Source organism: Phoenix dactylifera, chromosome 7, assembly GCF_051530095.1.
Source record: "Phoenix dactylifera cultivar Ajwa chromosome 7, Ajwa_hap1_PhDact_Kaust_v1.1, whole genome shotgun sequence".
In the NCBI taxonomy this organism is placed as follows: domain Eukaryota; kingdom Viridiplantae; phylum Streptophyta; class Magnoliopsida; order Arecales; family Arecaceae; genus Phoenix; species Phoenix dactylifera.
This window is the reverse complement of record NC_143196.1, coordinates 5,536,314-5,548,240: the sequence shown is the minus strand read 5'-3', so window position 1 is coordinate 5,548,240 and position 11,927 is coordinate 5,536,314. Positions and strand designations below refer to the sequence as shown.

Below are 11,927 nucleotides of genomic sequence, written 5' to 3'. Positions count from 1 at the left end.
CCTCTATAAAATCATCATCAATTTTTTTTGGCTGCATGTCCCGCCAAGTATGTGCCTATTTTGGTGAATGAGTCTCAGTTAGCATTTATAAGAGGCATACCTATAGTTGAAAACTTTCTTATGCCCATGAGACTCTTGCCTACTGCAAAAGATCAAGGAGCAAAGGAGTTCTATGCAAATTGGACTTTGAGAAAGCTTTTGATAGCATCAGTTGGGATTTTGTTCTTGATATGATGAAGGCTAGATGTTTTTCCTTCAAAATTGTTCTTATGGATTTCTAATCTCCTCTCTTCTTCCTTAGTTGCAATTTGTATTAATAGCTCCCGAGGTAATCAGATCAAATGTAGGTGAGGATTAAGAAAAAGGGACTCCTTTTCGCCATCTCTTTTCATTCTTGTGATAGATATTTTCCTAAGCAAGCCAGAGACATTGGACTCGTCGAAGGCATTCGCAACAATCAAAGCTTTTCATGTTCATGAAGCCTCCATTTTGTGGATGGCACACTTTTATTTTGTGAAAGACAAAGGAATTGTACTTTGGCTATCCAAGCAAATTTTCTAGCTTTTGAAAGTGCATCTGGATTAAAGATTAATTTTGGCAAAAGCTCAGTTATTTGCATCAACATGGAAGAGGAGGAAACAAATTGTATGGCCACCCTAATAAACTTTAGATAGAGTCACTTGCCTTTCAGTTACCTCAGCCTCCCACTTAGTGGTGGAAAACTCCTAACATCTATGATTGTCTCTTCTTGAAAAATTTGCTTCAAGATTAGCATCTTGGGAAGGAATCTTCTTTCTATTGGTGGTAGAATCGCTTTGATCAATTCGGTTTTACCTAGCCTTCCATCCTATTACATGTCTATTTTCAAGCTTCCAACATGGGTTTGTAAGAGCGTTGATCAAATGAGACAAGCATTCCTTTAAAAAGGGAAAGAACCTATTGCTGGCTTCCATTGCCTAGTTATCAGGGACACTGTTCTAAGCAGAAGAAGGAAGGTGGATTAGGAATCAAAAGTATAAGAAATATAGCAAAGTGAGCCCGAAAATTGATTCTCTGCATCTGATACAATAGGATGGGGCAAACAAAATCTTACCAGTTACCAGGGTGGTGGGAAAGGAAGCTTACCAATTTATACTGCTGGAACAGATTGATGAGAGATTGAAGCACAAGATTTTAGATGATCTGGAAAGTGAATATGAGCCCAAGAGTTTATGTGGAAAGCTACTTGGGGAAAACTGCCTTCAACTTCACTCTTTCAGAGTGGAGGTATAATTGTAGTCTGTAGATGGTTCATATGCCAGATGCTCCAATATGGATAAGGATACGACTCATATAGCCGAGCTTGCTGGGAGTTTTTTTAAAGAGGCATAGGGGGTTCAGATACTGCAGCGTGTAACATTGGTGGATGCTTTCTAGAGAATTTTGAGAGCACCAGGAATACATGGATTCGATGCCTTGTACCCAGGGTAAGATGGCAAATTTGGTTGGTTGGAAATCAATTTTTTTATGGGAAACTTGTATAACAACCCAAGAACTCATGCAAAATTTTTATAGTAAACTTGTATAAGTAGCAAAGATCTATGCAGTGCATAGCTAAACTCATGCCCGCATGGATCCTTATTGAAGCCCAAATATCCTTGCTGAGCTAAGAGTCCAAATTCATTTAAATCCAAAATCAAATACCACAAATTCAATTATAAAGATCACGTTCGGTCTGTGATTAATCTATCTAGGCACGTGCTGCTGTGTTTTTTTAGTCCACATGGACTATTAGTCAGATCTGCTCTAATATCATTTGTAATAATTCAAAACTTCACCTAAAAAAACTAGTTAGAAAATGTTATTCGGATTCCTTAAACCTGTACGACTACCTAAGATTTATCCAGTGCAATAGCCTGAATGGCTTCTGACAACTTGTGCCTTCTTTGTAGATAGATCAATATGTAATCAATTGTGTCGAAGAACAATTCTAATACTTTAATATATATGTTGATGAATAGTTGAATTGTTGTCAAGAGTCTTGCCATCTCTCCTATAATTTGACGTAGAAGTGGCCCAATATATTTGGGGGCCTAAGGCCATTCGTATTTGAGGCCTTTCTTGCAGTGGGCCGGCCTAAAGCAAACTCACAGGAGGATCTTTTTTTCTTTCTTTTTTGTCTTTGAGACCTTTCCTGCAGTGGGCCTTTTTGGGGCTAAAGCCTTGCCTAAGGGTTGGGCCGGCCCCGAGTTAACAGTTATCCCTTGTATTGGCTAAACATTGACCGTCCCTCTAACATTGTCTTGCAACGTGGTTTGTATCAATGTCCAAAAATACATTATGCCAAATCCTAGAGAATCACACGTTGGTCAGATATATCAGCTGTCACCCTAGTGCTTAGAGGCAAGTATCTACTCAAAGTCTCAATATCTGACACATATCTAACTCTATACAAGAAGATTTGTGGGCAAATGGTCTCACCAGAGCAAGGATATCAATTTTCTCTCCTTGGGCTCTCTTTGAAGGCATTACATGGCCAAGAAAGAAGATAGTTTGGAATTTCAAAAACCAAAGGTAGGTCCAAAAATTTCATCTACAAGAATCATGGACCACTACTTTCAAAGCCATTACCTAAGAAATCATGACAAAGCTTGAAAGAAAAGAGCAGGGAGCAACTCTAATTCAAGCAGATGCATAGCACTATCATCCACATAAAACTATAGTCAAGATGAATCAGTGATAGAACTATAGAAGATTATACTAAAATCGGCGCAAGTGACTCACTTCCACCATTAAAAGATGAGTTGTCTTGGTTAAAGATGGACATTTGCATCTAATCTAGGTTGACATAAATCCCATAGATTACAACCTCCACCCTCTTGACTATTGAATGCCCTGATTCTAAACTAAACCTAGGTAGTCCAAAGGAAGGGGAGAAAACTACCTAAGCAGTGGTACCACCAAATTTGCCCCTCATAGCCATCCACCTTCCTAAAGTAAAAGCTATCAATGAACCCCACAAAGGGATAAGGTTTGCACCAATGGTGGCCCCCCAAGGAAAACTGAAGTTTATGGCCACCCTGGTCATCAAATCACTAGGCAAATTCATACATCTATTTCTGCTTGATATTTCTGATCGGACTTGGAAAAAATTTCCACTCAATATTATTTTTTTCTAAGAAGTTAATATTTAGTTGGTGATAACATTCTAAAATAGCTTATATTTAGTCGAGCATATATTTTTTTTAAAAAAAGTGAAATATCTATTATATTTTTAATATAAAAAATCTTATTCTATTCAAGAATTTTGGAAAAAAAATTATCACAATTTACAATCAATACAATTGAATTTTTCTATATTCCACAAAAATTTTTATTTTCTATAAAATATAAAAAATATTTCTATAAAAATATTATTTTTTAAAAAATTAATTAGATATAAAATATTTTTTTATTTTTCTATTAATTGTACTCTTCCTATTCTTCTTCCTGCGAACGGAAGAAGTTCCTGTACCAAGGTAGGTTCAAAGGTAAAGGATAAGGAAATCCCAACCGTTTCTTCCACCTTATTCATTGAGAAAAAGATAAGCACAAACAAAATAAAGAAGAAAAAAAAACAAAGGAGATGACGTGACCTCCACGTGGGGTCCTCTCTCAAATTATCAGGCACAACCGGCAAGCACCGCACCTTATTCTCCACGTGTCATCAGCCAAAAAGTCCGGCACTTCATCAATTAAATGGTGGCCTCCGCGGTGGGGGGGGGGGGTGGGGGGGGCGGGCCCCAGACTGCACGACCACCGCCGCCGGTCACCGGGAGAGCGAGCGGCGGAGGGCGGTGATGAAGGCGGCGGGGGCGCTGAGGTGGGGAAGGTGGCCTTCGGTGTTGAGGATCTCGACGGTGGTCCGGCCGCCGAGGTGGGCCTTGAGGTAGGCGGCGACGGAAAGCGGCACCGACACGTCCTTGGCCGTCTGGACGACGACGCAGGGCACCCGCACCAGACCCAGCACCCCCCGCAGGTCGCTGTTGAACACCGTCCTCGACACGAACAAGGAGATGTCCGGCCGCATGTTGAACAGCGTCCGGCTGAACTCCCTCACCGCCGCCGGCACGTCCGCTCCCACCGCCAGCGGCGCAAACCCCCTCACCCAGGCCTCGTAGTTCGACTCCATCGCCTCGAACACCCTCTCTATCTCCCCCTTATCGAATCCTCCGTGATAGTCCTTATCATTCAAAAACCTTCATCAACATTAATAGAATCGATGAGCTTGCTTTCTTTTCGAGCTAAAAAAAAAAAACCAGATCAATTAAACTGGTAGCCTAGATAACTAGTAGATATGATATACCGTACCTGGGAGAGGCGCCGATGAGGATAAGCTTGAGGAAGGCGTCGGAGCGGCGGATGGCGGCGAGGATGCCGATCATGGCGGAGACGGAATGGCCGACGAAGAAGCAGCGGTCGATGCGGAGGGCGTCGAGGATGGCGAGGAGGTCATCGACGTAGGCATCGAGGGTGGTGTAGCGGCGGAAGTCGAAGTGGTCGGGGTTGACACTGCCGGCGCAGACGAGATCGTAGAGGACGATGCGGTAGTCGCGCTGGAAGTAAGGGACGACGCGGTTCCACGCCGACTGGTCGGTGCCGAAGCCGTGGGACAGCACCAGCGCCGGTCGGTCGGGGTTTCCGACCACCCTCACGTTCAGGATCTCCAGCAGCTTGCTGCCGGCGGGTCCGCCGCCGCCGCTCCAGTTGCTGCTGCCTCCCATCTCCCTCTATATGACTCCCTTCCTACTGATTGATCTCTATCGTCTCAAATTTTTTGGTCTAGATTGGTTGGTGCTTAGATAGGCATCAGGAGGGAGGGGGCATATATACTGGGGGGAGGAAGAGGGATTTTGGGGGGTGGGATAGAGGGCTGCTGCTGCTCCCCCACCCTTTTATTCCTGTTCTCCCAGCTTTTTATGGCTAATTATCTAAACCACAGTATCTTTCTTATCTGTCCTTCCCTTCTATTCCTCTGGCCTCTACACCAAAGGGTCCACTTTTTCTTTTTCTTTTTTTTCTTTTTTGGGTTAGTTTCCTTTGTGAAGAAGATTTAGTTGATGATTGACTTCTTACATAAAGACATGTCATATATATATATATATATATATATATTCCTCAAAATCTTATCAAGCACAAGAGATATAGTTCCAGCATAGGATGGTACTAACATGATGCTGCTTTCATATATACATCTTTCTGATTAGAAGTAGTGTTAGCACATAAAGGCACATGAGTGATTTTTCTTTTATCCGACCGACAATCATATAAATTGTGTACTTTGAGAAGCAATATTTGCTTCTTATTGGTTACACCATTGACTAGGAGTACCGTCAAAAATCTCATGCATCTTATTAATTTCTAATCATAGATTAGAAATAGAGAGTGAGTTATTGATGGCGGTTAAAAATTATATTGATTTTCAAAAACACACGCACACAAACACGCGTGCGCGCACTCAGATATATATAAATGATATGGAGTTAGAGAAATTCCATGTGGAAAGCATATATAACTTTCTAATTTTTTTCTCCACCATTGGAGAAGGGTTCCTTCTTTTCTGGAAGGGAAAAGAGTTACCTCTAGATAACAATGCAACACAGCAAACCAAAAAAAAAAAAAGGCCTCCCATCATCCATATCACAAGTAGCTTCTTAGCAAAGTTGAGTTCGGACATCACCTAACTTGAGCAGAATTGTTCTTTATACGTATGGAAAGCTATTATCATTAATCCAGTGATCCTTATATTCGAATTTATGCCTATAATGCACATCGATTAGAGTACGGTCCATGTGAGAACAGGCCATGACCCTGTGGATCCTCAGATGTCCCTAATTAGATCTAGATAAAATTAAAGTAGTGCACCTCGCCCCACCTGCTCCTTTCCACCCACTTTCATGTCCGGTTTTTCCCGTTATTTCGTTATTCTCTGAGAGCAGAGGTACCGGGTTTTTATTTTTTATAATAGAATATATCATGCAACCATATATTTAACTAAGTTAGAGAATACAATAAGATAAAAAGAAAAAGGAGGACCCTCAAATCTATCTCACAAACAACCATCCGGATATTGTGCCACGTAGAAGATAAGCCAATCAGCCGCTTTGTTCGCTACCCGATACACATGGTTGATCAGAAAATCGACACGATCCATCACTATCTTGCAGATATTCTACAATAGCAGATGCTTCCCATGCTTCCATCAGATTCTGAATCCAGCCAGTCATCGTCGCTGAATCCCCCCTCAAGTTTGATACTGTCAGCTCTTATTATATTTTTTGCATAGGCGATACTCTTTTATACAATCCTCATCTCTACTTCAGAAATCGAGACATCATAGATTATTGCACGATTCCTAGAGATATAATAGTTAAGTATTGATAATAACCATGGTGGAAGTGGTGGTATTGATCGAGCTCTGCCAGCCATTCCAGTTGTCTGATTTCTATAACTTTGTCCATTATTTCTCTGATTCATCTCCTTCTTCTATTATAAAAAAAAGCAAAAGAGGCTAGCTATGACAAAAATAAATTATGTACACTAATTATATAATTTATAGGTTGAAGTCTTTTACATAGTCTAAAACAGTAACATCAAAAATTTTAATTCTCTCATTTAAAAATTTAAAAAATAAATTCTAAATTTTTTTCCCAGATTATATATAAATTATATTTATACTATATAGTTTGAAAAATCGTTCCTTACCTTTTTAAGATTTATTTTATCTAATATTCTATATCGTAATTTAACAAAATATTAATCAAATCGTTAATTTTAAATAAAATCTAAAAATCATAATAAAAAAATTAAAAAATAATTAAAATAATTTTAAATGACATGATAGCCATCCAAATTTTTTTTAAAAAAATGTGTATTCTCCTCTAAGTCCTGTCTATCTAAAGATAATTTTAATTTTTTATTATAGATAAATGTAAATATAGTAAACGTAACCCTAAGGAGCTTTTTATAATTTATTTTAAAAATGCCTTCAAAGTTTTTTTTTTTTTTTTCCATATCTTTAGAGATGGGGCAGAGATAAAGGTATAAATGACCTACCAGGGGGTACAAGGCTCTGAGAAACTGTCCCGTCCCTCCCTCACTTTCACATGGGTGCGAGAACACTGGCACGAAATTCTAGAGAAAAAAATGGTACGAACTACTTGCTATTTGTTTTGGGTTAAAAATATATCCATCTAGGACTTGTTCCCCTCATAATCCATCACCAGAGATAATAAAAACTTGGGCAATTCTGGTCTTCCCTCATGGAACTTCGTCTCTTTAATTGGTTGAAGAGTCATAAGTCATAACTCGACGACAAAGACCTCCATAATTTGCATTTTTTTATTGATGTTGTGTCAAGAACATATAAAAGCTCCTAATAAACTAGGTTTGATGGTAGGGAGCTAACGAATCTGATCATCATTTGCAAAATAATTCTTTATTAAATAGCAATATGGCCCCATTGTAAGAAAATCCATGCCTTCACCAGCCTAGCATGAAACTCCAAGGTACAATTATCATTTGCCAACAAGAATAACAGTGTGGGGAGTACTGATGTGTGTCGGCTGCGTCGGATTGATTTGGAGATATATATTTGAAATTAAAGCAATTTAAACCGATTGTTTGATATCAAAATCGAAATTGAACTGATACTTTATAAAAATCATTTGAAATCAATCTAAAATTTTTGATTCGCTTCGATTCGGTTTATCGAGTTGATGTTTAATGGATTGAACTAAATCGACTGAGCTATATCTAAACATAAAATTTTATTTTATATAGAATTGAAGTTTAATAGACTAGATTAAATAGACTAGGCTAAGTTTAAACATAAAAATTATATTTTATATATAAAAAATATAAGAAATAAGTTTAAAATTAGAATATACATATCTATATATAGGGCTACAACATGCGCCAATCATATTTTTCAAGCAGAAGAGGCCATGCTTGCAATAGGTAGAAACCTATGAAATAAACTATATCTCCTGCTTTTGAATTCATGCTCGCTAGCGTGCTCGAGGAAGGAGCTCCATAGCTAGGAAAACATGGAACTTTATTTTTCTAGTTTTTTTCACCTTCTCAAGTGATACAGCTTCCTTGAAAGTTCTCATCCTCTAGCCTTCTTAAGATGAACTTGATGATAGTGGGGAGAAAAGAGCACCGAATGACGGTATTGATTTTGTTACATAAAACTTTTACTCATTTTTTATGGCCGCAAGCAGGATTCATCTTTACAGTACCGCGATTTCTTCGATTAAATTGAAAGTTGTATGGGAAGATCTAATCCATGCTACTTTTATCCTTAGAGTAGATAAAATAGTATTGGAAGGAGATTCAAAAATAATACTTAGATAACCAACCGAACGGATCAAAAGAAGGATGCTCATCAATTATAATTAAATATCTTGAAACTTATTCCCTCATTCACCTCCTTCAAAAACAACCAAGTTGACAGTAAGATCAAGAGTACCGTAAATTGGATAGTCTTCTATGTGTCCGACGATACTATACGCTATCTCCACTTGAGCAGCTGTATTTGGGCTGAGGCTTGTTAATGTAGCCTCTTATTTAAACAAGACTATTTTTTATATTTTTAGGGAAAAAAAATCTCTATACTTCGAAACTTTTGTATCCATGCACTTACTTTATAATCTCATTTTTCATTTTTAAGTTTATAGGATGAAGCTTAATATAGTAACCAAACGGCTGGTGACACTCCACAAAATTGGAGAGTATGAGTCAGCAGCCGATTGGCCTATCAAATCAACTGTCCCGTGCAATCAATCAGTTTGCCCCTCAAAAGGCCACCTCAGTCCGAAACCCGGCATCACCGTACCTGGCAACCTGCAAAGACAAAGCTTCCTTTTGCTCACCATGATTGACCGAAAGTTCCCTCTTTTTCCAATGGCTCACGAGTAGCGTGACCTTCGCCTCATTGGAGGACAACCATCGACGGCCAGAAATCCTGGGAACAGAATTATGTGGGTAGCTCCATTTATACTTCTGTTCCATAAATTGCAACCACTCATTTTTGTCGTAGAAAAAAGTGAAAAGAAAGTAATACTTTTCTAAATGAAACTGGCCGTATTGGCATAATTGGCACTTAAATTACTTTTATTTTCTTTTAGAAAAGTTGGCGCCTAAAACCAACATTCTTATGAATAAAAACATGTTTACGTTCATATGAGATAACATGATTGATATTGTGCATTGTTGTGATAGATATTTTTATTTAAATTTTTTTATATTTTATTTTCTAATTTTTATGAATATATTTACTCTAAATTGATATAATAAAATATAATTTATCAAAATAATAATAATAATAATTATCTATACATGGTGAATCAAGGTTTACATTGGCTCGAAAATTTGGAGAGCCAAGCTGCTTTGCTAGCTTAATTTTCAAGTGGACTCAATAACATTATATTGAAAATTTTTAGTATCATTTTTAAGGTTTGAAGATACTAATTAAAGTTGGCATATAAGAAGACCGTCTCACGTGGATTGCAAGGAAGTTGCATGGCCAAATGAAAATGTGGCCGTTGGAGGTGCTTGGCCGCAATTTCATGAAAGATTTAAATGAGAGGTGACGGTTAACTACATAGGACCAAGAGGTGAAGGAGAGCAAAAAAAAATTAGAGAGGATATAGAATATATAGACAAAATCTCTTGATTGGACGAGACATCTTCGTAATTGTGATCATGTTGGATCAGAAATTTAGCTTTTATATTATAAAAATATAACTATACCTTTTGGATTTCTTTTTTAAAAAAAATTGAGGTTCCAATTGACTACCATTTTTTGTCCAAATTTTTGTTGAATGAAAATTTTATGCTATTTTTAAATTTTTATTATCATTTTCTATTTAATCATCGATTCGTATATAAACATATATAGAAATAGTTTATTTATAAAGAAAATATAAACTAATATAACTATATGCAAAAACTAACTTTACTGCATAGGGGGAAAAAAGATTTCATTGTATCAACAATTAAATTTAAAATGCTATAAATATGAAAGGATGATAAAAGCCTGCTATTTTACCCCTCACATCCTTCTTCCCTTTTTGTCTTCTTCATTTTATTTTTTTCCCCACTCTTTGAGGATGTGGCCATGTGGGGGTTGTAGGTGGTAAGGTAGAGGAGGGTGAACCTTTTTAAAAATGGCCATGCAGACTACAAGTAGTGTTTGGCTCTTGGACTAGATGGAAAGTTACATGTCCAAATAATGCTTCGATTAGTAAAACAAACCATCATTCTGCATGGTTATCTATTTGATCACCTTCTCTAAGGATAAGAGACGCTTAAAAAGTCGCTATCTTGATATATATGCCATTTGGGGGTTGTAAGTGATAAGGTATAAGAGGAGTGTGAACCCTTTTCAAAATGGCCATACAGACTACAAGTAGTGTTTGGCTCTTGGACTAGATGGAAAGTTACATTTCCAAATAATGCTTCAATTAGTAAAACAACCCATCATTCTACATGGCTATCTATTTGATCACCTTTTGTAAGGATTGGAGACGGTTAAAAAGTTGCTATTTAGAATACCACAATTTTAATTCTACCAATATATATATATAGAGCTCTCATGCCATTAATCTAAGAAATGACTATGATAGAGTCGCCTCTAGCAAACCAGAGATAAGCCAATAGACATTGTTTCACAAGTTGCATTCCTATAGTCAACATTGCCATAGGCACCGATCTAGTGTGACAAAGAATTGTTCTTGAAATAAGCAACTTATTTTTGAATGTCCTCAATCATGAAACCAGTACCAAAACAACACTAATCTCTAAATGAAAGTTCATGTTTAAGACCCTTGGTTGTGATACCCAATGGATAAGATGTATTTGGAGGGAGAGAGTAAAAAGGGGTACTCTAAATGCGAGATATGATCAAAGATCAAGATAGAATTCTGACAATGCACGTTTATAGAGTTCTAGTAGGAGAGTTTTAATCTTGTTAGATGAAATAGCTTCAACTATAACCATTGTTAGGATCAATCATGGTTATGCATATGATGACTCAATAAGAATCAAAATATACTCGCCAATGCTGAACAATTCAGAGAGACTAAATTTTCCTTCAAAAAATAGCCATATCCTTCTCTCCACCACGAACCAAATGAGTGGCAGCATTAGGTTTTTGCAATTGTAAGAAGAAGGAGAGGCATTTGCTCTTCTCTGGCCCCACCAGTAACCCAGCCCTATAGAAGTTAGGTAAAGTCCAATCACATATAAAATTTTTGTTTCTTTATTTCCACTTATCCTGATAAAATGAGATTCCTGATCAGAATCGCAATAAAAGCTAAATACACTGTATGTAAAAATTTTTAGTAGCACTTTATGCTCAAAACAAGAACTACAGTCCAACATTTACCACAATTTTGCCATAGATTTTTTTTTTTTGATATATAAACTAAACGCACCTATCAAAAGAATCATGAGATCTTTAATGAACTTCTCATTAATTATAGATGAGCATACTACAATTAGATAGGTGCATCGTTATGAATACATTAGGCTTACAAACTTAAGCTTAGCTTTTACTAAAGTTTATACATATCCTCAGATAAGGGCACAGTTAGTTCATCTTTAACCAAGCGATGCTTCCTAACAATCTAGTCATGGGAACCATGGCACTTACTACATGTAAAGTGAATTAATAGATGATCATAGGACCCAGGATGCATGAAAAGTGAAATAAATGGTCAATAGGAAACCAACATAAGAGTACTGACGGCAGGAAATGGATGACGTTCACAAGAGTCTGATCACATGCCCCCTCCCTCATAGTGCCCACTGCTTTTGGTCCCTCTCCGTCTTGTAGCCGCATCCACCTAAATTCCCACCAGAAAAGCACACCACTTCACTCCATTCTTCCAGTTATTTTCTTC

General features: G+C 37.5%; 1 protein-coding gene across 1 annotated transcript; it reads right to left on the bottom strand.

Moving 5' to 3' along the window:
• Nucleotides 1–3,517: 3,517 nt before the first annotated feature.
• On the bottom strand, nt 3,518–5,062 carry LOC103705302 (alpha/beta-Hydrolases superfamily protein). The gene is made up of 2 exons (XM_008788963.5): nt 4,330–5,062; nt 3,518–4,217 (listed from the first exon to the last, which is right to left on the bottom strand). Exons 1-2 carry the CDS (start codon nt 4,740–4,742, stop codon nt 3,788–3,790), a joined length of 843 nt encoding a protein of 280 aa, XP_008787185.3. The 5' UTR covers nt 4,743–5,062; the 3' UTR covers nt 3,518–3,787.
• Between the last annotated feature and the right edge of the window lie 6,865 nt (nt 5,063–11,927).